A 25,909-nucleotide genomic window follows, 5' to 3' on the forward strand; every position below is an offset into this window, starting at 1 on the left:
CCGGTGCTGCCACAGCCTCTTGTACACTCTCTCCCGTAGCACTGATCAAAGTACAGCATCTCCCTGTTTGCTCTCTGTCCTCACTGGATCATGCTCTGTGAAGACAGGAACCACGTCTTGTCAGATGGTGGATGGATGGGTGGGTAGATGGAAGGGTGGGTGGATGGAAAGATGCATGGATGAGTGAGTGAATAGGTATGTGGGTGGGTGATGGATAGAAGGATGACAGAATGAATAAATGGATCAGTGGACGGAAGGATGCACAGATGGATGAATGAGTGGATGGAGGGACAGACGGATGGATGGATAAGTGGGTGGGTAGGCAGATGACTTACTATTCAGGTGAGTGGATGGGTCACTTCCTTCACTCAGTGGGAACAGTAAAGCTGGAGGACAGGCTCTTGGGTCTGCCTTCCTCCTGTTCCCGGGGAAGGATAGATTCCTTCCAAGGAAGATGGGCTATTTCCACTCTGGAGATGCTCACTGGACACCTTCCTCTCATCCCGTCTCTTTGGCAGACCCTGTACCTGCAATCCCGCAGGCAGCCTGGGCACATGTGACCCCCACAGTGGGCGCTGCCCCTGCAAACAGAATGTGGAAGGCAACTTATGTGACAGGTTGGTGAACCGATCCAGTAAGCCTGCTGGAAGTGCCTCTGGGCTTGTGATGGTGGGAGGAGCAGGGGGCATGGTCCTCACAGACTTGGGCAACCCCACCACCTGGCACCCTTCCTGGAGCACCATGGATCTGACACCCAGGGAGTTATGTAAAAGTTTTATGACACCATTTATACTTTGACCCACCACCACTGATGGTTCATAAGCTGTGAAAATACATCTTTCGGGTTTTTTTTTTTTCTGGTTCAGAATCCTGAAAAGAAAGAGCTAGAAAGGATAGGAGAGATCGTCTAATCCAGACGTAGCAAATATGTGGTTACTTGTACCACAGCCCGCCCATCCCACACCCAGGGCAGACATAACTAATGGAGCACTATCACAACCCTTCCATCTCACACCCAAAGCAGACATCACTAATGGAGCACAGCAGTCTTTATTGTGAGCCCTACTATAACCTTAGAATCCTTCTCTACACCCTGCTCCAAGAAGCTCCTACCAGTTGAGCTGAGATTCAGGCCTGTTTGCCATCCTTGCCATCCTGTCTTGGAGCGTCTAAAGCTCAACGAGGCAGAAAGACTTTTCCCTAAACTTCCTCCTCCTTGTGTTATGGGGCCTCCCAGCTCCAGCAGTGGGCTGCCAGCAAATGTGGGTTTACCTCCTTGGGCGCATGCTATCATTTCTTCCTGGCTTCGTCCCTGACCTCTGAAGCCTTTGTGGCCTGTGCAGGGTGTGCCAGGGGCTCCTCATCCTCTGGCCATGGGCTGTGTGTTGGAGAACCTGACACGGCATCATTTTGTGGGCTCGACTCTTGCCAGACTGTGTGAGGCCTGTTCTGGTTCAGGAAGAATCCTGACCTTGAGTCTCACCTTGGCCGGCCCCAGGCCACCTCCTCATCTTGTCTGCATGTGGCCCGCTCAGTCTTCCTCCTCTGGGACCCCCAAGTGAGGAGGAAGAGTGGAGTTGGGGGGTTATATCCCGCTAGCTCTGCTCCACTGCATCGAGTCTTGAGGGAGATCCTCCATGGAGCCTCAGTTTGCCCAGCTGTGAGATGGGAGGGCTGGGTGAGATGTATTTGTCGGAGCTGGCCAGGCGTTGGGGCATTGTCAGAGCGTCTCATGAGTTGGATTCCTCCACCTGGGCCAGCTCGAGTGGAGTTCCCCACCCCTTACACACTGGGGTGCAAACCAGGAATCTGTGTTTGTAAAAGGCCTCTCCAGGGCTCCTTGGAGAAATGGCTGATTCTGAGGCGGGAAAAACATCAAGATGAGCCTGGAGCATCTCATAGTGCCAGAAAGCAGGGGTGTGCTTAAAACAAAACCAGACAAAAACAAACCCCCCCAAAACCCCAAGCCAGCATGGGGGTCCGTGTCAAAAGGACATGAACGCCAGCCTGAAAGAGTTCCCCAAACTGGAACAAAATTTTAAAAGACAGTATTGGATTATAAGCCAAAGAATAAAATAAATATCTGGGTCCACACGGATATAAATAGATGAGTGAATAAATAAATACAGGGACGAAGGGACAAATCTTCCTTACAGAAGAATTCCAAATTATAAACGTGGACGGAACGAGGGAAGTATAAAATCACTGTTGGAATATCAGAGGAACAACTGCTGTAGGCAAGAGCCTCTGGTGAGGACTGAAATGTGTGGGCAGGATTTGTAGGAGAAACAGGATATTTGCATAGCCCCCAAGTATCTCCCTCAAAATATTTGCTAGTGACTGATGGTTTCAACATGTGTGGGCAATTCTTTGATTACCCCCTCCTCCCAGAGGTGGCGCTTAATTCCCTTCCACTCGACTGTGGGCTGAATTCAGTGACTTGCTTCCAGTGACTAGAATATGGCAGTTGCACAGTGGAGAAACCTGGCAGGCAGCGCCTTCACCAAGTGGTGAAGGTTAACGTCGCCAGTGACATCACGTGGGTATCATTTACCCCAATGTGTTGTGACAAGAGGGACACTTCACCTCTGTTTTGTCCCAAAACCCATAGCCCCAGTCTGATCATAAAAAAACATCAGACAAACCCAAATGGAGAACATTCTGCAAAATACCTGACCAGTCCCGCCCAAAGTGTCAAGGTTGTAAAAAGCAAGGAAAGACCGAGAAGCTGTTACAGATGAGAGGAGATGAGGGTCACGTCGAAATGCAACGCCGTGTCCTGATCCTGGAGCAGAAAGCAGACATTAGTGGGAAAAGGGGAGAAATCTTAATAAAGCCTGGGGTTTAGTAAATAACAGTAACTGATGTTAATTTCTTGGTTTTGACAAACGTCCCCTGGTAATGTCAGATCTTAACATAGGAAAAGCTGGGCGGAGAGGCTGTGGGAAGTCTCTCTACAATCTCTGCAACTCTTCTGTAAAGCTGAAATTAAAAAAAAAAAAAATGTCCCCAGTTATTCTGAGCTCGCATTAGCCTAGCTAGGATCCTCTGAACCTGGCCGGTTCATTTGACCTCATGGGCATGTCCTACCTCCATTTCAGATGTCGCCCGGGCACATTTAATTTGCAGCCCCATAACCCAGCCGGCTGCAGCAGCTGCTTCTGCTACGGCCACTCCAAGGTGTGTGCGGCCGCTGCCCAGTTCCGGGCGCACTACATCCTCTCCAACTTCCGCCAGGGTAAGAGGTACCTCCCCCCGCAGCCACCTCCGCGGGGTCTGCTCCCAGCCCAGGGGGGGCAGGCGGTCCTGCTCTGGGGAGGTCCTGCGATGCTGGAGGGGGAGAGTGTGGAAAGGTGGGGGCAGCCTCAGGCCCCCAGCCCGCGTGTCTCCCACGGGCCCCTCTGTGTCCCTCAGCACAACCCAGCATCTCCCTGCACCCCTTGGCTCCCTCCCAGCCCGTGTCTCCTTCCTCAGCCTCCAGCAGGGGTGGGGGCTGGGGTATGTGGCAGCCTTTGGAGCCCCTGGGGGAACTTCCAATCACTTTGTCAAGACTGGCCTCCTTGGCGGACCTCAGTGCCTGGGATCCAGGCTCAATCCCCTGGCCCCCGTTTATCCAGCACCTGTGTACACCAGGCACTGTGTGTGGAGCTCTGAACCTTGCATTCAGCCGTAGCTTACGTGGGTCCCTGCCTCGCCCCACTGAGCCTCCCCGCCCCTCATCTCCCCCAGGGAGAGAGACCCTCAGGGCTGGCTCTGGGACGCCCCAGATGGAGGAGGCAGTGCGCCCTCTGCTGGACACCACGCAGAAAGCAGGACGGAGAAGGGCTTGGATGGGGGAACAGCGTTGTGGTCACCTGGCAGCGAGGCTAGGATGTCAGTGTCAGACGGCCCTTAGAACAACATCATGATCCTTTCTCACTCTGAGCCAGGCCCTTGGTTTGGCGATTCAGTCAGCATCTCACGTTATCTCACAAACACCCTCGGCCGGCTGTTCTCAAACTTTTTATTTAAAAAATTTTTTTTTAGTTCTCAAACTTTTTGGTCTCTGGATGCTTTTCTGCTCTTGAAAATTGAGGCCCTCAAAGGGCTTTTATTTATGTGGGTTGCTTGTCTGTATATTTTCTGTATTAGAAATTAAAACAGAAAAATATCTGTGTATTACTTTATTTTAAAATGACCAGAGTAAACTTACAACAAAATATAGCATCCACCCGTGAAAAACAACTATCTTTTTAAAAGGCAAAAAAGTTTTGTGAAAAGACTGCTGCTCATTTTACATCTTTGCACGTCTCTGTAAGATTAACAGAAGTCAGTTGATTCTTACCACAGTTTCTGCCATTTAATCTGTTGTAACATCATACCTCTTGCAGCTTCTGGAATGTTCTCACTGTGAGAAAGAAAATGAAAAATGCAAATGACATTTTAGTGTTATGAAGAAGATAGTTTGACCTCATAGTCTCCTGAAAGAGTCTTAGGAATCTCCCAGGATATTCAAACCAACTTTGGGAACTGCTACAGGGCCATAGTACCTCATTGCCCCTCTTCTGCAGATGAGGAACTGGCTTCAGAGAGGTTAAGTAACTTGCCCAGGGTCACACAGCCAGCAAGGGACAGTCCCTAATCTGGCACTGAGGAGCCCCAGACCCCCCTTTTCTGACCTCTTTCCCTTTCTTCATCACTCCCTCCTCACCCCTGGGGTGCCCCGGGTGTTGGGCCTCCACCCCGTTCCCCAGCTGCTCCCTGGAGAGCGCCCCCTGGAGGTCACTTGCTCTGTGCCAGATTGTGCTGGGTGTATGGTACACCGTCACCAGAGGGAGGGTGGACTGAACTGGGCCTGGGGACAAGGCCTGGGTTCCCAACCTGGCCTGGCCACTATCTAACCAGCAGCCTCCTTGGGTGCAGTGGGGCTCATGCACACACACCTCAAAGGATGGAGTGGTGAGGTCATGAGCAAGGAAGTTCTCTGAAGACTTGAAGGCGAGATCAAGTCCAGTCTTACCAGAGATGGCCCACAATAGGTGTCTCTGGATGTGTCCTCGTGGTGTGCTCAGAGCCTGCCAGAGGGGCAGGGGAGGCCCAGAGGTCTCACCAGGCCACAGCAGAGCAGGGTCCCTGAGTCTTCCAGCTTCTCCTGGGGTCACCTCCCACCCTGAGACCCCCATCCTGATCTGGGCTGGGGATCTGAGCTCCCTGGCTCTGGGCTTGGAGGATTTGCTAGCACCAGCCGGCTCTCATCCCCAGGGGCCTGTCCCTAGGACTGTCTCTCCCCTCTCTGGGCCCCACTGTTTCAGCTGCACTCAGGCCTCTGGAGGCCATCCTTGGGACCCAGGGAATGGTGGGAAGTGGGAGGGGGCAGAGTCCACTCTCCAGGGCCTCACAGGGGCCTGTATGTGTCTGCCATCTAGGAGCCGAGGGCTGGCGGGCCGGAAGCATGGGGGACCCAGAGCATCCTGCACGATGGAGCCCGAGGGGACTCTTTCTGAACCCAGACGACGAGGAGGAGCTCACAGCACCAGGTACCTCCCAGCACGGGCAGGGGCAGGACTGCCCGCGCTCATTTCCTGTAGCCACTGTGACAAATTACCACCAACTTAGTGGCTAAAACCAACACAGATGTGTTCTCTCAGTGTTCTCTGGAGGCCAGAAGCGTCTTACTGGGCTGAAATCAAGGTGTCAGCTGGGCCGTGTTCCTTCTGGAGGCTCTAGGGGAAAATTGGTCCCTTTCGTTTTTCCAGCTTCCCGAGGCTGCCTGCATCCCCCTGCTCACGGCCCCTTCCTCCTCCTTCGAGGCTGGGCAAGTCTTTCTCATATTGCATCTCTGACACCAGCTCTTCCGCCTTCCTCTTCCTCCTTAAGGATCCTTGCGGTTACCTGGGGCCCAGCGGATAATCCAAGATAATCTCTCTACTTTAAGGTCTGCTGATTAACAACCTTAATTACCCGTGCCATGACACTTAACGCAGTCACAGATTCTGGGGATCGGGACATGGACACCTTTGGGGGCTGTTTTTCTGCCAGCCACGTGCCCCACAGCATCTGCTGGAGCCTGCCCCCCTACACACACCGCCCTTCCTGACCACAGCCTTACCACCCAGGGCTCCTGCAGGCCACTGTCACACCCCAGACAGTCCTTGTGCATTTCCCATCAGCCTCTCGCCCCACCGGGCTGCCCTGCCCAGGGCCCTGGTATTCCTGTAGAAGCAAGAAGTTCTCGATTATTCTGAACCACCCCCCGCCAACGAGGGCAACTTTGGTCTCCTGGAGACTGCATCGGACCGGGAGCCTGGAGTCCATTCTTAGTTCTACTGCAGCCAGATTTGGGGTCCATGGGGTCCCCGACCCAGTCCTGCCCTTTCCCTCCCTCTGCAAGAGGGGTGGGTGGGATGGTGCACAGACAGCTGAGGAGCTCTGTGGACGCAGCCCCCCCCCTGCAGTCAGGAAGCAGAGAGTCCTTGGGCTCCCCCTAGGGCAGTTGTTCCAAGTTCAGATGCCTGAGAGCAGAAAACACGCTCTATTCGGTGGCTGCTTTGTAGACACATTTAAGAGACAGGGGTTATTCACTCAAGAAGTGTCTGCTGGGTTCCCGCTGGATGCTGGGTGAGGCAGGTGGTGAACGCAAACGGTTTTATTTCCCTTCTTGCCCCACACACTCCCGTTTGAGTACAGGAGGACTAGGGGAAGGAACGATGGGGTGTCTGTTGTTCGCTTTCTTTCTGTGTCATGATTTTCCACAGAAGCACTTGGTTCAAGCAGAGAAAGAGTACGAACAGCTATATTAGGGCTCATTGGTCTCAGCTGGAAGCGAGTTCAGACTCCCGGGCAGAGGGTAGCCCGTGGGGGCTGTCAGCGCCCCTGCTTAGTCATGCAGGTGACACACTTACCTTGTCCTGCTTTGAGCCTCACTAAACTCCCCCGCGTGCGGGTCCTCCAGGAATTCCGTGCTCCCCGGGCATCGTGAGTGCTGTGTAAACAGGCAGGCACCATCGCCGTGTGTACTGTGTGCATCTCCCCTGCTCCCACACAGCCCCCCTCGTCCCATCACACTTCGCCGATGAAACTCAAGTTCAAAGAGAAAAGTAGTAAGAATGTCAAGATAGTGAGCGCAGAGCGTTAAACCGGGCGTGGGGCGCCGTGTGGCTGCAGGGCGGCCGCTGAGCCAGCCAGGTGTGGGCGGGCACCCTCCGCATCTGAGGGTGTGCGGGGCCATGCCGAGACACTTTGGTTTCCTCCTTGCTGTGGTTTTATCTTTTGAAGGTTTAATTGCCGATAAAATCAATATAGATATGTAAAGTCAAGCTAATTAAGTGAAGACGATCAAAACCTCTTCTCTTGTCTTCAGAGAAGTTCCTGGGAGACCAGCGGTTCAGCTACGGGCAGCTCCTCACTCTGACCTTCCGGGCCCCTCCCGGGGGCTCCCCGCCCCCCGTGCAGCTGCGGTTGGAAGGGGCAGGCCTGGCCCTGACTCTGCAGCCCTCCAGCTCGTCCGGCCCCCAGGATGCCGGGCAGGTGGGGGAGGTCCAGCTCGGGTTCCAGTAAGTGTCCTGCTCTGTCCTACGGGAGACAGAGTGGTCCCTGAGGTCCAGGCACGCTCGAGTCCCCTGTAGTCTGGGGGCTCCTGCCCTCCCCACTCCTGCTGGAGGACTCTGGGCACCACCTGCCCTCAGCCCCCCGTCTGCTTTGACCCCTCCCTCTGCCAGGTTGCAGGAGACCTCCGAAGACGCGGGCCCTCCGCTGCCCCCCTTCCACTTCCAGCGGCTGCTCGCCAATCTGACTGCTCTGCGCATCGGGGCCAGCGGCCAAAGCCCCAGCCCTTCCGGTCAGTAATGACAGGGACAACCCCAACCCCGACCCCCAAAGCCAGCTAGGCCCCCGGGGCTCTTTCTTGCATCACCTCGTTGAGTCCTCACAGTGTCCCCGTCTTACCACAAAGGGGTCTGAGGCTCAGAGAGGTCGAGACACTTGCCCAAGATCATATAACCCGCGAGGGCAGCAGGAGTGGTTGCTGAGAACAGAGGCAGGGGCTGAACAGGTGAGGGACCTGAGGATGGACAGCTCTGAGGGACAGGTGCTTGGTCTGGCGACAAAGCAACCGAGAACCTAGTGTGGTCACACTATGGCAGAGCCTACCTCTTCCAGGAGGCTGGACCCTAGAAAACCCTTGGTTGGTGCCAGCCAACCTGCTGCTGGCTCCCGCGGGGGGCCAGGCCAGGATTCCTCAGGGCCAGTTCCTCCTGCTGGTCATCGGAGGCATTGCACCCAGAGGAGGCCTGGTTTCTAAACTCTGTCCAACGGCTTAAGTCCCCACACAGCTTCAAGGGAGATTTCTCACCACTTTGCGTCACTGGGTGATTGCCCTGAGGGTCGCCTGACTGTTCCTGGTCCCTCCCTCCTTCCTTAATGTACTTTCTCCTCCTCGTGGGCTCAGCCCCTTCTCTCCTGCCTCCTCCATGCCTGTCTGTGCCTAGACAGGCATCCTCAGTGCCCAGTTTTAGAATAGACCTTCCCTGTTTAACACCCCTTTTACTATCTGGAAATGGAATTCGCAGATATAACCCACCTAGACACAATTTTAAAACCAATAACATCCTAACTGTCATACACAGAATAAATAGAAGGAAAGTAAATGATATTTTAAAATTACCATATGAATTCCAAACAGTCATGCTTCTAGGGGGGTGATTCGCTCCTTTTGAGAAGTCTTGGCTTAGCTGGCCCCTTTGAGTGCAAGGCTTGGAGGTGGTAATCCAGCCCCCTCCAGCCCCAGACCCTCCTCTTTGGGGCTGTGGTTTAGTTAATCGCCTTCATCCTCATCACCCTTGCCAGCTCCCCAGAAGCCTCCCTGCTCCCCAGGTCCCCGAGGCCCCCTTGCAGGAATTTCATATTCAGTCTTTCCAGCAGCTTCCCAGAATTTCTGTCATTCACTCAACTGTCAGTTTTCAGATGTTAACGAGGCACCTACTTCTGCCAGGCCCGCGCTGGGGGTGAGCTGGAGACGCACGTGGACCAGGGGTGCTCATCTCACCTCTGACCCCCAGGCCTCCTCTTCCCGCTGGTGACATTCTGGGGTGTCTCTCTCCAGACCTTTCTGTGTGATCACACAGCATGATGTTCGGCCACTTGCTTGTTTCAGCTCACAGTCCGTCTTGGAGGTGGATGCTTGTCTTACACATAAGAAAGGCTGGCTCTCTGTATTCACCAAGTATCGTTCCGTGGCACAGATGCTCCCGAAAGTGGCACAGATGCTCCCCTAATTCATAGACGTTGACGTGGTTTCCAGCTTTTCACCATTGCCAACAGTGCTGCAGGGAGTAGCTTCTCGTAAAGGTCTTTGTGATCTTGTGTGAGTGTGTCTTTAGGACAGACTCCTCAAAATGGGAATGTTAGGTTGAAGACGACACATTTCATCTTCTGACACGTGATGCCGAGTTTTCCTTCCTATGCTCTGACGACAAGTGCCCCCCCGCCACTGTCCACCTGCTGGGGTTGCTCTCCAGTGTCTACAGTTGGTTGTTTTTATATTTTGCCCAGAGTTTCTGGCTGTTTTCTGTGGGTACATTGGTGTGGTAGGAGTCCCTCCTCTTGTGTTCATACTAGATTTGTATTCGTACGTCCACTTGCGGGAGTTCCCTTCACCCCCTCCTCCACGCTCACACATCTTTAAAATACTCCCCAATCTGGGGGGCGTGAATGGTATCAGTGTTTCAATGTACACGTCTTTAATAACCTGTGAGAGTGAACGTCTTTCTGTCTCCCAGCCATACCTTTTTCTCATTCTGAAAATTACCTATTTTTCCTTTGCCCTTTGTTTTTTAAAAATTATAATTGATCCATGGATTGTCTGTATACACGTGGGCCGGTAACCCTTTGCCTGTTACATTTGTGATGGTTTGGGGGAGAAACACATGCATGGAACTCTCTCCCCTCTCTCCCTCCTCTCTCTGCAGGCCAAGTGTTCCTGACTGAGGTCAGGCTCACGTCGGCCCAGCGGGGGACGTCCCCCCCAGCCCCCTGGGTGGAGACTTGCTCATGTCCCAGGGGGTACACGGGCCAGTTCTGTGAATCCTGTGCTCCAGGATACAAGAGGGAGACACCACGGGGGGGTCCCTATGCCAGCTGTGTTCCCTGCACCTGTAACCAACATGGCACCTGTGACCCCAACACAGGTGAGTCTCCTGGTACCCCACCCTAAGGCTGCCTGGGCCACCCTCTGAACAGCGGAATGAGTACTGACCTGAACGGGGCTGGCTGTGTGACTGTATGAGTGATCACTAAAAACAACACTAATGAAATGGTGTCCTTGAGTTTCTCCACGTGCTAGGCACCCTTTGATACACTGAATCATTGAATCCTGCAAAAGCCCCTGCGGGTCCAGGAACCTCTCCTGTCCCATCTTACAGGTGAGGGACCTGAGGTGCAGGGAGGCTGCATGGCCAGTAGGTGGCAGCGCTGCTCCTCCCTGAAGTTCGCTACCAGCTGTTCATCCCCACTTGTACCAGAGGGAAGCCCCGGGAGAGCCCTCACCCACAGTCACTGGGCAGGAGATGCCGGACCGGCCAGGGCTGGACACCAGGCTCTCTCCACCCCACACCACACGCCTCTCACACGGGAGGTGGGAGGGTCAGCACTCAGCTGCCTCTGAAAAGGGAGATGCCTGCTCAGCTTTTCTCAAGCTGGATGCTGGAGCTGACAAAGGACAGTAGCCTGAGGACCGGCAGGCCAGCCAGGGCAGGCAAGTTTGTGCACTGTGGGGGCCCCTCCCTTCTTGTGCCCGTGGCAGGCATCACTAATCGAGCCAGATGCGGCCTCACAGTCCTTCCATGCAAGTGCTCCAGGGGAGACATCTCATGAGACGGGACTAGTTTGTCATCCCTCAAAGCCCCTTGCCCTGACACATCTTCCAGCTCCATTTGGGCAAGTCCTCATCTGTGAAATGGGCCCAGCAGCCACGGCTGCCCACAAGGAGGAAGGAGGAGTAATGAGCTTGAGGATGCTGGGCTGAGGAGGGGACTGTGGAAAGAAAGGCAGGCGTGACAGCTCCCCCTGGTGCCACCCCTGCCCACCTTGTCCACCCTGGATTCCCCTTTCTTCCCCCTGCTCACCTTGGTCCCTGCTGGAGGCCTCTTGCTTAACCCCTTCTCAGCCAGGCTCCTCACTCGGTCCCTGGCAGTGGGACCTCCCTCCCGGCGCCCCAGGCTCTGAGCAGACTCCAGGTGCTGTGGGGCTGGAGAAGGGGGTTTGCAGAATCCTCTTTATGAGGACCCAGTGGGAAGAGGGAGTTTTGTTCTGTGAGACCAGGCAACCTCTGGGAAGCCACAGACACCCCTAAATGGGGAGCCTCACATCAAAGCCAGAGTCCTGGGTCTGTGTCATTCTCGCTTTTGGTCCCTGAAGTGAAAAGGACACGGAGGAAGGAGAAAAGGAAAACTGAGACTAAACTCTGGGAGTGTCTTTGCTGGTTCAGTGATAGGTTTTGGAATACAAAGTAATAATGATGACGGTCAAAATAATTGTGTGCCAGAGACTGCGCAGGGCGCTTTGACTGCATGGTCTCATTGAATCCTGATGAAACCCTTTGAGGTCAGTTCCCCTGTTACGCCCATTTTGCAGGTGAGGTTGTCGAGGCCCAGGGGTGCCCAGGTTCACACAGTCAGTAAGTGGCGGATGCGAACTCAGGGTGGACACTTCCTCCCTGGGCCGTGCCGCCTCCGTCTTGGAGGGTTCCCACCCCAGTTCTGGTTGGAATGTGCTCTGTGACCCCCATGACCAAAGAAGCCTGCCCGCTGTGTCTGGAGTGTCAGGGCTCAGGCAGTGGTAACCAGGTGTTTGCCTTGCCCCTCAGGGATCTGCCTGTGCGGCCACCACACCGAGGGTCCGTCCTGTGAGCGCTGCTTGCCAGGTTTCTATGGCAACCCCTTCACAGGCCACGCCGATGACTGCCAGCCCTGCCCGTGCCCCGGACAGTCGGCCTGCACGACCCTCCCGGAGAGCAGGGAGGTGGTGTGTACCCACTGCCCTCCGGGCCAGAGAGGTGAGTGGCTCACGCCCAGGGGCCCTGCCTCTGCCTGGGCTCCAGGAGTGAGTCCTGGGTTTGGCATGTGGCAGATGAGGGGAGGGCCCAGCTTAGAGGCGACAGATATGACCTCTGGAGACACTGAGTCCCATAGCCCCTTGGCCAGAGCTCCTGGATGCTGTGGGTTCCAGGCAGAACTGGGGCCGATGAGCACGTCCAGGCGAGCTTTTGGAAATTCTCACGTCTGGCCCTGGCCCCGTAGAGCCTGGTTTAGTAACTTAAGATGGAGGCCAGGAATCTGTATTCCTCTCAAACTCCCTGGCTGATTCTGATACGCAGTTAAGGAAAACCTGATTGAACTTTCAGCTTAAAAAAAAGAAATGTCACCAGATAATGTGTGACCCGGAGGTGTCCCTCCCCCCAACCCTCCCCCCATTCCTCATTCCGGCTCCGGGCCCAGGGCCACCCTAGACATCTGATTTTTTTTTAAGATGTTATCCGCATACCCTATAATTACCCTTTTAAAGCATACAACTTGATTTTTTTTTGGTATATTCCATTACTGATTTCTAAAATGTTGGCAAAATATGCATAACATAAAATTGCCATTTTAACCATTTTTAAAAATTTTTAAATTTTTAACGTATTTTTAACCATTTTTAAGTGTGCAGTTCAGTGGCGTTAAGTACACTCACAGTGTTGCGTGACCGTCGCCACCACCCATCCACAGAACTCTTTTAATCATCCTAAATAGGAAATCCATATCCATTAAACTATTAATAGCTCCCCCTCCCCCAGCCCCTGACGTGCACCATTCTAGTTTCTGTCTCTGATTTTGACTGTTCCAGATACTTCATGTAAGTGGCGTCGTACGATATTTGTCCTCTTGTGTCTGGCTTGTTTCACTTGGCGTAATGTCTCCGTTTCCCAGGCATCTGTTTCTATGTTTGGTACCCGTGGCTGCATCAGGACAGCCTTGGTCCTGCCAAACGTCTGCTTTGTTGGGATCACTCTGAAAGCAGCTCCCTGACCACTAGCAGGGCTGGGGGGAGGCCCCAGAGCAAGGGTCGCAAGAACTGAGGGAACGAGGTCCCACCTCAGGACCCTGCCCACCCCCGCCATCAGGCTGCCGCTCCGTTTCCATAACCTTCCCCACATCTTCAGTTTCCCTGCCTGTGGCTTTCCCTGGTCTGCCACATGAGGGGACCCCAGTCAGAGAGCGTGGACAGTTAGGGAAGTTACCCAAGGGAGGACTTCAGGGAGCAGGGCGCTGCAGTGCGCGGAGGGAACCCTGGGAGGGATGCCTGGGGTGGCCCTCAGGCCCCGGGGCTTTGGCCAGCCTCTGTCTTTATCACACCAGCATCCGTCGGGCCCTGCCAGAGCCCCGCATGCAGAGAGCTCACCGGGACAACCTGAGTCGGGCCTGACCAGGGTCAAGTCCTGACCCCTGCCTGCTTCACTTGCCTACCATCCTGACTGCTCGCAGCTGCCTCCTGCCCTGGGAGCTGTCTTAACCTGGTCCCAAGTGGATGGCGAGTTAACTGCGGGGCCGCATTCTTCGTCACCGACTTCAGTCACCCCCTTGCTCTTCTTATTCCATTTCTATTTCAGAGTCTTAAAGCCAGGCACTAACCTCTACCTTGACTCCACGCAGATTTTGCTTTTTCTTCCTTTTCTTTTCTTTTTTCCCCCTTCTCTTCCTTAGTGGTCCTCCTCTCCATTTTCAAGGTTGCCCGCCTTTAGTAGTTTTAACTTGATTTCAACTGGACCAATGAGCCTTGAGGAGGCAGGGAGCCCACAAGTATTTTTCACAATGACAGTAGCTATTTTTAAATCATACAGTTAGCGCATACTCATCGTAACACTGTAACGTATTTGTAAAAGCGTAAAGAGGAACGTGAATGTGGGAGCAAGAAGAAGACAACTTAAGGTGCCCCTCATCCTGCCACCCCCAGAGTTACCCCAGTTTTCTATTTCATGCAGATACACACAGAGAGGTGGGTGTGTTTACCAAGAACGGGCTGACATTGTGTGAAATACATGGTACTGTGTGAAATAGATGTTCTTTTATGCCCCATCTGTGTCCAGAGTGGACCTCCCAGGCCACGACCCTCCAGAAGCCTCCTCACACACCATCTTTTTTGAGATTCACAGTGACCCTAGGGCTGGAAGATGAGGCAGCAGCCCAAGATCAAACCCAGGAAGCAGGGCAGGCATTGGAAATGAATAGTCCAAAGGAAGTTCTGAAACCATGAGAAGGAGAAAAGGCAAAGGGGGTGTATACATCTATCAAAATTCATCAAATTGTACATCTGAAATATGGGTAGTTTACTGTACAGGAATCATCCCACAATAAAGCCATTAAAAAAGAAAAGGCAAAGGAGTCAGAAACCACACATGAAAAGGCAACACAACTAAGAGAGGGAGATAGGAGAGAGGATGATGAAGAGGATGGTCAAGAGGAGGGTGAGAGTGAAGATGGAGACAAGGAAGGTGATGATGAAGAGAGTGATGATCAAGATGAGGATGAAGACAGTGTTCAAGTTGATGACAGTAGCAATGAAGATGATGGATGACAACAATGATGGTGGATGATATCCGTGACAAAGATGGTCAAGACGAAGATGATGTTGACCAAGGTGATGATGACAATGAAGATAATCAAGTTGACGACAATGATGAACATCAAGATGGTGATGAAGATGAAGGTAATGATGAAGATGAGGGGTGGTGAATGATGACCAAGAGGGATGATCAAGGTAATGATGAAGACAGTGATCAAGTTGATGACAATAATGATGAAGATGATGATGATGACAAAGATGGCCAAGATGAAGATGTTGTTGACCAAGGTGATGATGATGATGTTGATGAAGATGAAGATGATGGTCAAGACACTGACGAAGAGACCAGTGATAGTGAGGAGAATGTCAATGAAGACATGATGAGGAGGGTGATGATGGTGAATGCATGACGACAGCCACTCCTGTTGAGCATGAACCATGTGCTAAGTGCTTTGCACAAATTATCTCACCAAACCTTCTCAACAGTCCTTTGAGATGGCTGCCATTATTGTCCCCACTTTGCAGACAAGGAGCCCAAGTTCGGAGAGGCACCGTGGTTTGCCCAAGACCACACAGTCAGCTGATGGCCCAGCTGGAACCTGGCCCTGGGTCAGCCTGACCTGGGACCCCGCGCTCAGCTCCACAAGGATACTTGAGGGAGCTCGCTTTGGCTCATGCCCACCCTCACCCCTCGTGAACCCAGCTGGCCGGTTTCCTCATTCCTGCCCCTCCACAACAGACTTCTCTTTTCCCAGGGCGGCGCTGTGAGATCTGTGATGATGGCTTTTTTGGGGACCCTCTGGGGCTCTCTGGGGCCCCAAAGCCCTGCCAGCTATGTCAGTGCAGTGGGAACGTGGACCCCAATGCTGTGGGCAACTGTGACCCCCTGTCTGGCCACTGCCTGCAATGCCTGCACAACACGACAGGTGCCTACTGTGAGCACTGTCAGGAAGGCTTCTACGGGAGTGCCCTGGCCCCTCGGCCCACAGACAAATGCGTGCGTGAGTACCTGCCTTCCAAACCCATGGGGTGGGGCACGGTGGGCCTGTTCTCCACCAGATGCAGCCGGCTGCTCTGCAAGGCTGTGCAGCCTTAAGCAGATGACTCACCTTCTCTGTTGCCTTATCAAGAAAGTGCAAGGGATTGCTATTCTCCAAGGTCTTTCAGATTTGGGATCTGATCACCTCTGACCCAGGGATTTTTTTTTTCCTGCTTTGATAAGTTAGCGCTCATCTCATGCTCCACAGTTGGCACATAAGATTGTCCCAAATGGCCTGCAGCACTCATCATGTTTGTCCTGCCCCCAGGCTTCCAATCCGGCTGTGCCTCCCCACCAAGATGCTCTTCTACCCCCTCCACTGCCTGGGTTAGCGCTCAGCCCTCTGTCCTCTCTTGGAGCGCCACCGTGTGCGGCAGCCCATGGGTGGCTTCCATGCTGCAGGGAGCAGTTCAGCATTTGCCCCAAAGTCCCTTGTTCCTGAGACCCTGCTCCACATAGCATCTGTCAGCCTCTTGTTTTATGGGGCCCAGGAGAGCAGAGTCAAGTGACCCAAAACAGTGGGTACAGGGGTCTTCCCGTGACTCCCAACCGAGTTTCTGACCTTCTCTCCAGCCTGTGGGGGCTCAGGGCAGGCCCAGAAGGGCCATCTGGGGCCACGACTATTCTGGGCTGTCTCTCCAAGGGCATAGAGCATGGGCTGGGCTCTGTCTTCCATGAGGCTTTTTTCAGAGACAGCTTAGGAGTCTGAGTGGAATGTGAGTCATCTACATGGACTCCTCATCTTCTGTCTCTCCTGGACCCCCAAAGTTTGGACAGATGATCTGCATGGTTCCCCAACACTCTTTCCTGCTCCCCTCTGCAGCCTGCAGCTGTAACCCAGGGGGCTCGGTCAGTGAACAGCGACCCTGCGACCCAGTGACCGGCCAATGTTCCTGCCTGCCTCATGTGACTGGACGGGACTGTGGCCACTGCAGCCCTGGCTTCTACGACCTCCAGCCCGGGAGGGGCTGCCAGAGGTGGGTGGGGCTAGGCTGTGGGCGCCGTTCCCCTGGGTGTCTCTCCAGGATGGAAGACGTCATCAGGGAGCCTCCAGGGAGGGGCCTGGCTTGGCATGTGTTGTCCCAGGCCTGCTGCCAGGTACAGTGTGCCCTGCACTGGTGAGGGACAAAGGGATGGTCCTTGGGGGTCAGATTCATGGCCCTGCCAACCCAGGATGTAGGCCAAGAGCAACCCTAAGGGATGTCCAGGTGGGCAGGGCCGGTTTGGTCTCTGATTCCCTTCTCAGTAACTCCATCACTCTGTCCCCTTTGTGGCCACAGCAGCACCTTAGATAGTGTCTTCGGGGAGCAGTGGAGCACTCCAGGGAAGTGCCCAGTGAAGCAAACTGGTGTCTGTTCTTACCAGACACCTCAAGCCTTTAATATGCTAACTGCATTGTGATTTTCCAGCCAAGGTGTATGGTCCAAGATGTACCTATGTCCCCATTCCTTGGTGGGGGGGGGGGGCAGCCTTTTGTGAGATGTGCTTCCTAGGACACAGCTTGGGGAAGCTGCCTGACAGGGAACAACGTGGAGCTGGGGCCTTGTCAGCAGAGGGCATGAGCCGAAGTCCCCTCCATCAGCCTTCATCAGCAGAGGCTGCAGAACTTGTCTCAGACACGGGTTCCTTCCCTTATCGTAGCTGTAAGTGCCACCCGCTGGGCTCCCAGGGGGACCAGTGCCACCCCAAGACCGGGCAGTGCCCCTGCCGTCCAGGCGTCGAGGGCCAAGCCTGCGACAGATGCCAGCTCGGTTTCTTCGGCTTCTCCATCAAGGGCTGCCGAGGTAAGGAAGCCGGGGCCTCCCCGGGCTGCCCGAAGAGTGGGGCCTGAGGCTTCTGGGCAAAGAGGACCAGTGGGGAAGATGGCAGTGCAGCAGGAGAGAGAGATCAGGTACAGGGCAGGTCTTAGAACCGCTGTGGAAACATGGAGTGAGTGAGAGAGGATGGTGAAGGGGGCCAAGAACCAAGTCCTGGTCTCCACACATTCCTGTGTGCCTGGGGCCGTCAGGTCGCCTCTCAGGGCCTCAGTTCCCTCATTTGCACGGTTGGGCTGCATGGCAGTCCTGTGCCTGGCTGGTCCTCAGATCCCTGAGACGCTGAGCTAACTCAGGCTTTTAGTCGTCATCTCTGACCTTCTGAATCAGGCTCCTGGGAAGGGATGTACTTGAGCTGCGCATGGGGGTCTGGAGCAGCCCGGTGGGTGGGTGCAGGGGACTTGGGGGTTCCGGTGTGGAGTGGCCATCAGGGCACCCAGCGCTCTCTGTCCCGGCCCGCCCAGCCTGCAGGTGCTCCCCACTGGGTGCCGCCTCGGCGCAGTGCCATGAGAACAGCACGTGCGTGTGCAGGCCCGGCTTTGTGGGCTACAAGTGTGACCGCTGCCAGGACAACTTCTTCCTCACGGCCAGCGGCGCCCGCTGCCAGGAGTGCCCGTCCTGCTATGCCCTGGTGAAGGAGGAGGTGAGCCTGCCCCGTCCAGGCCTTGCCCAGGCCCGCTCCATCTTCTGTTCGTTCCACGCCCCCAGCGAGCGCCCACTCGTCCACAACTCTCAGGCCTTCTGGGACCACCGGCTGCCTCCACCCTGCGCCCACTCAGCCATCTGGCCTATGTCAACCCTCCCCCACCCTTCCCCGGCTCCTGGGTGGACAGGAGAAGAGTGGCTCCTGCTGCGTGTCCCTCCCGACCACCCAGGACAAGGCCTCACACTTGCTCGAGTTCAGTGGGGCTGAGACCATAGATGGCCCTTTGTGGGCAGGGTCGCTGGGCAGGTGATGTCCATTCTGGGGCACAAGTAGAATTTCAAGCAGGGAGGGCTGCAGTGCAGGGGTCAGGAGCACGACTTCTGGGATTCCCCTCCCCGCAGCCCCATAAGTGGTCACACGCCCAGGCAGGGGACAGCCTTGGTAAGCTTCAGTGGCTCCTACTCCAAAATGGAGGCAGTTCAGGCCTGCAACCCCTTACCTGAAACTAATGAGGCCAGCTTTCAGAATGACAGCTCTGTAGAAAGATCAGATGGCATGTAGAGTTTCAGGTACCACCCCCCGGGGCGCCTGGGCCGGCCCCCTTGTCAAACCCGTTAATGCATCTGTAGGAAAACGGGGGAATATTCACACCTCAGGGGCAAGTACAGGCCCCCAGTAGCCTCGTTCAGAACAGTGCTGTTTCTAAATGAGTTCAGGATTCTTTGAACCTGATTTTGCCGTCAAATAAGGAATGGGAAGCTTTGTGGGTTTTCAGAGCATTTTGGACTTTGGAATCAAGGAGAGAGCTTAGGACCTCTATCCCCTAGCCTACAGGGTGCTCACAGGATGAAGATGAGCTGGTGCATGGCCGGTGGTTACTCTTGCCTGGCTTCTGGCAAGTGCTCCGTGAACGCATTTGTTGTTCATATGATTGGAAAAACAGTGCTAGGAGATGTTGCTGCTCACTCAGTCTGCAGGCGTCACATGCCTGCTCTGCCCAAGTCCTGGGAACACAGCAGGACAGACAGAAATCCCCCCGGGGCTTCCCTTCCCATCCCTCCCTCAGTAGGGCAGAGGTGTGGTCGACCGAATGCCAGCATGTGCTGTGGGTGTGAGAGGGGAAGGAACAGCTCTGAGGAGGGCACAGCTGGGTCTCAGCGGTCCTGTGTGTCCTTAGCTTTGAGGCCAGGGTGGGGTTGGAGAAGGCAACGCTTGGGGAGGCCAGACCAGGCAGAAGCCAGGAGGAAGTGTCCAGGCAGGACTTCAGGCCACCAACCTCACACACCTTCCTTCCCTGACCCCTCCAGGCTGCCAAGCTGAAGGCCAGGCTGACCTTGATGGAGGGGTGGCTACAGGGATCCGACTGTGGCAGGCCCTGGGGACCACTGGACATTTTGCAGGGAGAAGCCCCAAGGGGGGACGTCTACCAGGGCCACCACCTGCAGCAAGGTATGGCAGGAGAGCAGTGCAGAATGCTGGGAGGCAAGAGGAGGGCGCTGGCTGGTCAGATGCCCCATTTGGAGCCCTTCAGTCTGGCCTCAGGATGCGTGGAAGGCTCTGGGCTTGCCCTAGGGAAACCCACTTGCTGGGAGAGCTTGTCTGACCTCCCCAACTAAGCTCCTTTTGTGATGCAGTCCTGTCGCCCCACGGACCTCTCTTTATCAGTATCCTCAATGCCCCTCTTCCAGTTGTGCTTGGTAGCTTTATTAATATCCGTCTCTGACTATAGCATCGGTCCCCACGCTCCCTGCCCCACCCAGCCTGTACCCATAAACTCAGGGAAGACAGGGGTTGGGTTCATTGATTCACTCAACAAACACTCACCAAGGCGCTGTCCAGGTGCTGAACAGGTATCGTTCCTGCTGTCTTGACTGTTGGCCATTTTGCTCACTGCTGTATCCCCAGCATAGAAGGTAAATGAGTAAATAAGAAAAAAGACTCATTAAATCCAGGTGGAATTTGACCCTGAGACACTGAAATTTAGGGAGCATCAAAAGTAAATTTGTCATTTTGTAAAATTTCACGTTCACAAGCACCTGTACTCCTGTAGCAGCCATAGGTGAGCTGAGCACCCGTTAGCAAGACTATCAGAATAGGGAGCTATCAGGTGCTGGGCATAAAAACGCCTACACTCAGCCACGCTTCAATTACAGAGCTGACTCAAGGCGGGATTTGCCTGCTGTCTCAGATTCAGGAATTGTTTGCTGCGGCTCTAGAAGGCCTGGGACTTTCCAGTCTGTCGTCTGTGGCTGACTCCCTGTGTGTGGGACCTTGGGTCATGATTCGCCTTCTCTGGGCTTCAGCCTTTGCATCTGTAAAATGGGGAGGCTCTTCCTTTAGAACTGACTGGTGGTACTCAGGCCTGGTGATGGAGTTAAGCTGTGCCCGGGGGAGTGGAGGACACAGATGGGGCCCATTGAGGGTGGGGGTTTTATTGTAAAGTCTCAACTGCTCTGTGACCCCCAATCTATGGGCTTTATTCAGGGGCCCAGGAAGCTTTCCTGGAGCAGGTGGCAGGCCTGGAGGGTGCTGTGAAGGCTGCCCGGGAGCAACTACAGGCACTGAGCCGGAGTGCTGGCTGTGCCCAGGCCGGAGACGAGAAGACCTGCGTCCAGCTGGCAGACCTCGAGGTGGCGCTGGAGTCCTCAGAAGAGGAGATTCTGCACGCAGCCACCGTCCTTGCGTCTCTGGTACCCCAGAGGACCCCTCCCTGACCCCTCCCCACACGCACTGAGCCTGGGCATGCCTCCCCACTTTGGGAAGGCTCAGTTTTCTCATCTGCAAAACAGGGGATCACACAGGGCCTCCCCTGCTGATTCAGTGAGATGTTTGCAAAGAATGAGGCACATTCCAAGCAGACAGCGAATGCCCAGCAAGCGGTAGGCGTCGTTACTGCTGTTTGCACACTCTAGGGCCCCACTCACTGGATGCTGCCCTTGTAGCTGGCTGTGAGCGTTTGCAAAATAAGTGGCGCAGTCAGTCCTGCCTGGTGACTTAGCCGGATGTGGCCCCTGCCCTTCAGGGGTGAGTCGTCAGTTTCCTCCTATTTCCCTCTTGTCTCTAAAGGTGATTCCTCAGGAAGGGCCCAGCCAGCCTGCCAACTGGAGCCACCTGGCCACAGAGGCCCGTGCCCTCGCCAGGAGGTGAGCCCCCATACCCCAGGGAGCATGATGGTGAGGTCCTGTCCACACCATGAAGGGAGCCCAGTCCTCCTGGGAGCTTCCAGGGTCACGGTCAGCCATAGAGGTACCCCCACCCCAGGAGTTGGAATCAGATGAGTACAGAGCTGCCTGGTTGGGAGGAAATGTCACCACCATGGGAAGGACAGGTGTGCAAGGAAGTGTGAGCCCAGAGATATGGGGGTGGGGATGGAGTTCTGCTATATTGAGCTATAATGCACATACCTTCAAGTCAAGTGTACAATTCAGTGGTTTTCAGTATATTCACAGAATATTCACAGAATTGTGCAACCATCCCCACAATCAGTTTTAGAACATTTTCCTTACCCCAGAAACAAGTCCTGCACCTTTAGGCATCACTCCCCATTTCTCCTCCCCCTCCTCAGCCTCTTTTAACCACTGATCTACTTTCTATCTCTATAGATTTGCCAATCTGGACATTTCACAAAAATGGAATCATACAATTTGTGGTCTTTTGTGTCTAGCTTGTTTCACTTAGCATGATATTTTCCAAGTTCATCCATATTGTACCATATATCACTACTTCATCCTTTTTATGACCAAATAATACTCCACTGTACAAATATGCTGTTTTGTTTATCCAGTCATCTGTTGATGGACATTTGGGTTGTTCCACCCATTGCCTTTAAGAAGCAACTTAAGATCCTAAAAACAAGAAGCAATCTGTCCCTTTAGCTGTGCTTTAGACCCATTTTACAGATGAGAAAACAGAGAAGTTAAGGGACTTGCTTAAGGACACACAGTTAGAAGTGGTAGAGCCGGGATTCAAGTGCAGGCTGTGTTGACCACTCTCTTCTGTGCTGTCTTTATTAGGGTGACCATGCAATTTATTGTCCGAACTGAGATTTTATGTGTGATAAAAGGCCCTTTAATCATTATGCCAGGACAACGGGCATAAACCCTACATAACAGGAACAGGCACCTGGGTCCCCGTCCCATCAGTCTTCACTGTATGTCAGGCAGAAGGAGGAAGGGAGCCTGGCCCCCCATTGCTGTACTTTTTGGGGAGGCTGTACTCTCTTCGGGACGGCAAGAGGCTCGTGCAGTGGCGGGTGAGGCCAGGTGCACAGCTGCGCCTGCGACTGTGTGAGCTCTTGGTGATGGCTGGGCGGGTGTTTTCAGTCACAAGGACACCATGGCCAAGACTGAGGCCACTGCTCGGAGGGCCCTGCTCGCCTCCAACGCCAGTTCTGCACTTCTCTGGAGTCTGGTGGAGGGCAGAACAGCCCTGGAGGCCCAGCGCGACCTGGAGGACAGGTAAGACCTCCCAGGTGTGGTTAGGAGCTTGGTTTGGCCTCCTGGAGCTGACAGGGCCAGGCCAGAGGTCGCTGGTTCCAGATCTGGCTCGTTCCCTTGAGTCCTGATGTTCTTTGGGGCAGGGCGGAATGTCAGAGGCCGGATCAGTGATGAGTTATAGGATCCTAGTCTTGCCTGAGGTGCAGCTCAGCCTCTGGAGAGAAGGGACAAGAACCTGAAAACAGAGGGCCCAAATCAGCACATCCTCCCTGCAGCTTCCCCCGCCCCACCCCAGGCCCCTGGGGCAGCTCCTCTCAGGCACCAGCTTTCTTCCTGGCCTCTGCTTCTCTGTTCTGGGCGGCCTCCTTGTATCCGGCTCAGTCAGAGGGTCAACAGACATCCCAAGTGGACTTCCTAGATGAGAGAAACTGATCGGCCCAGCGTGGGTCATGTGGCCGGTCCTGAGCCAATCAGTATGGCTAGGCTGAACCACGTGACCCACTCCGGGGCAGGGGCGCTCGCTCTCTGAGAAGGGGTGTGGGACGGGAGGGACCCCCGTGGGAGGTACCACCCCAGCAGTGTCCATGGTGGGGGGAGCTGGGCGGGGCAGCACGTGGACAGGAAAGCTGTTCTAGTCAGTTGATTACGGCACTTCAGGGCAAAAGGGCCCCAGAGTGCTCCTGCAGCCCAGGTGTCTCCATTTACCTGGAGAACAACATGCCCAAGGTCACCCAAGGACATCAGGGCCTGGGCCACTATCCCTTCCCCAACACCAGGCGTTTTCCTCTTGACATTCACCCCAAGGAGCCAAACATTGGCAAAGCATGTGATTCTCAAGTGGAAACCAAGCGGGAGGCCCTTCAGAGAAGCGTGATTGAATTAAGTGAATGAGGAAACAAGAATGCGGTCCCTCTACTGCCTTTTCCATTCATTAGAAAGCTGCCCAGTGGCAGCCAGTTTCCGAGACCAGCTGCCGGTACAGACCCTAGAGGGCGGCTCTGCCTGGGAATTGCCAGAGGCCTTCAAAAATCAGGGGCTCCCGTGGGGGCTGGAACAGCGCTGGGGAGGGATGGCCTGCACCCTGCTCCTGGGCCATCCTGCCCCTGTCTCCTCCCAGGTACCAGGAGGCGCAGGCGGCCCAGAAGGCACTGGGCGCGGCTGTGACAGAGGCGCTGCCCGAAGCCGAGAGGGTGCTGGCCGCCGTGCAGCAAGTAGCCGCAGACGCAGCTGTGCACCTGGCCTCACCGGCTGCCCCCGCAGCACTGGTCAGCTCGGCTGTCCTTGGCGCTCTGCTTGGGGCGGGGGTGGGAGAGAATGTGGCAGCTGGGAAGCCCAGGCAGAGGCAGGTGACGTGGCTTATTTTTAGCTATACAGCAATTGATTAAAGACAATCCACCTCCACAGCTTGGCAGGGCTCCGCCAATCTTGGTTGTCGACTTTAGTAATAATATCAAGGCCGAGGCCTCTTCTCCACCATGGTGGCATTGGTAACAGCACAAGATGGACACGGACCGAGATCCCAGCTCTGCCACCCCAGCTGTGTGACCTTGGCCAAGGACTCTCCATCCTTGGGCCCCAGTTACTTCGTCTGTCAGATGGTGCTCGCCCATTAGGTTATTTTAGGGCTGCATCCCAGAGGGGCCGACAGCGGATTCGTAAATAATGCTCAAGACAGGCCTCAATGCTTGTCGGCCCTCATCCCCCTCGACCTATCACCCTATGCTCATCACCTCCGGGTAAGTCAGGTCATCTGGTCTTCTCAGCAATCCTGAAAAGCCAGGAGCTGAGCTTTAAAAAGAAAAAAAAGATTAGACTTTACAAATGCACCTGCAGCCCAGCCCTCCGGGGAGTGACTGGCCCCAGGCTGCTCACTCAGCATCTTTGGTTCTCCCGCTGCCTGTGAAGAGGAAGAGGCAGGTAGGGACATGCTTGGCTGTGGGTGCTGCCCCAGGTACCGCCAAGGGCGGGAGGTGATCCGCAGTCCCTGCACCGAGCTGCTTCTCCCAAGTTCGGGAAATTCTGAATTCAGAAGTATGGCTGGCCCGAAGGTTTCAGCTGAGGACTGCGAGCTTGGGAAAGGCAGCGCAGGTCAGGGAGGCCAGCTGAGCTGCCTGAGGCCACCTTTCTAGAAATTGCTGGGGCTGGAATCCAAGCATCAAGTGACCGGTTTCCAGTGTGGCTTCTCTTGCCCCAGCTCCTCTGCTTCTTGGGGTCCACATGCAACCCTGCCCTCGCCGTCCCTGCCCCCGGGCTTCTCCCACCCAGTAAAGGATCTGCCCCTTGGACCTTCCTGTCAGGCCTCTGCTGAGCCGTCCATCTCCGTGCAGCCTCAGAAGTCCCAGGCTGGGGCCCTGGCCCTGAAGGCGCAGGACCTGGAGAAGATGGTCACATCAAGAGAGCGCTTGGTCACCGAGGCTTCCCAGGCCCTGCAGGCCACCGCCCAGGCCATGCTGCACGAGACGGAGCCCCTCATGCAGGTGGGCTCTTGTCCTTTGAGGCTCCTGGGGGAGGTTGGGGCTGCCCCAGGGAGGATGCAGGGGAAGGAGGGGACAAAGACCCGGACCAGTTCTTCCTATCCCTTCAGTGGCCACCCTCCCAAACTCCAGAGAACCTCAGTCAGCCTGTGCCAAGGCAGGAGGGCCTGATTTCCTGGGAAAGGAGTGATGGTGTGGGCAGAGGCAGGATGGACAGACAGAGCACCAGCAGCAGCCAGAGCCACGCCCACCACCCTCACTCAGTATAATTGCAGCTGGGATGGGCCTCATTCATTCGTTCTTGCATTCATTCGTTCACTTGCCAAATGTTTTAGCAAGCACCTACGTTGTTCTAGCGCTAAGTTCCATAGTTTGACATTAACAGCCCAGACGGGAAGGCAGTGCGAAATAATCAGGGAATTCAAGAACTCTGGGGTGAATTTAACCTAATCCAGTGGTTTCCAACCTATGAAAGTATAAGGACCCCTAAATTTTTTTTTAACTTTTCATCTGGAAATAATTTTAGATGTAGAGAAAGATTGCGAAGAAAGGACAAAGAACTCCCATATACCCTTCACACAGATTCCCCTTCTGTTAACGTTTTGTCAAACTAGATTTCAAGGATCAAAATAAGGAAATCAACATGGTATATAATACAGTGAACTGATCTGCAGGCCTTATTCAGATCCCTCCACTTACCGCAGTAGCGGCTTATTCCTCAGCCACCTTTATTTTCCTTTTAAAGACAAGGAATTCATCAGGGCCCCCTGGGTGGTACCCAGGGATCAGGTCCATCACCCTGGTCTAGGGCCTGGCAAAGCCATAGCAGAGTCAGGGCCAGACCCCCAGATGTAGTGCCCCATCCAACCCCAGCACCTCCCACCTCACTGTGCCATCCTGCTGAGCATTTGGAGAGAGACTTAAGA

At 54.7% G+C, this 25,909-nt stretch overlaps 1 protein-coding gene across 2 annotated transcripts in view; it reads left to right on the forward strand.

Annotated features, from left to right (window-relative positions):
* The window catches only part of LAMC3 (laminin subunit gamma 3), a 58,309-nt gene that overhangs the window by 25,777 nt on the left and 6,623 nt on the right, over positions 1-25,909 (forward strand). Inside the window, exons 7-23 of one of the 2 annotated variants that reach the window (XM_074362418.1) lie at positions 519-617; positions 3,102-3,238; positions 5,406-5,516; positions 7,340-7,532; positions 7,698-7,816; positions 9,945-10,163; positions 11,840-12,028; positions 15,330-15,575; positions 16,437-16,590; positions 17,255-17,397; positions 17,892-18,070; positions 19,381-19,522; positions 20,558-20,763; positions 21,140-21,216; positions 22,396-22,530; positions 23,627-23,774; positions 24,837-24,986. In XM_074362418.1, the coding sequence (XP_074218519.1) occupies positions 519-617; positions 3,102-3,238; positions 5,406-5,516; positions 7,340-7,532; positions 7,698-7,816; positions 9,945-10,163; positions 11,840-12,028; positions 15,330-15,575; positions 16,437-16,590; positions 17,255-17,397; positions 17,892-18,070; positions 19,381-19,522; positions 20,558-20,763; positions 21,140-21,216; positions 22,396-22,530; positions 23,627-23,774; positions 24,837-24,986 (2,647 nt within the window). Of the gene's footprint in view, positions 1-518; positions 618-3,101; positions 3,239-5,405; positions 5,517-7,339; positions 7,533-7,697; positions 7,817-9,944; positions 10,164-11,839; positions 12,029-15,329; positions 15,576-16,436; positions 16,591-17,254; positions 17,398-17,891; positions 18,071-19,380; positions 19,523-20,557; positions 20,764-21,139; positions 21,217-22,395; positions 22,531-23,626; positions 23,775-24,806; positions 24,987-25,909 lie in introns of both variants that reach the window. The other variant, XM_074362417.1, reaches the window with a different exon arrangement.

This window comes from Camelus bactrianus, chromosome 4 (assembly GCF_048773025.1).
Source record: "Camelus bactrianus isolate YW-2024 breed Bactrian camel chromosome 4, ASM4877302v1, whole genome shotgun sequence".
NCBI classification, from domain to species: Eukaryota; Metazoa; Chordata; class Mammalia; order Artiodactyla; family Camelidae; genus Camelus; species Camelus bactrianus.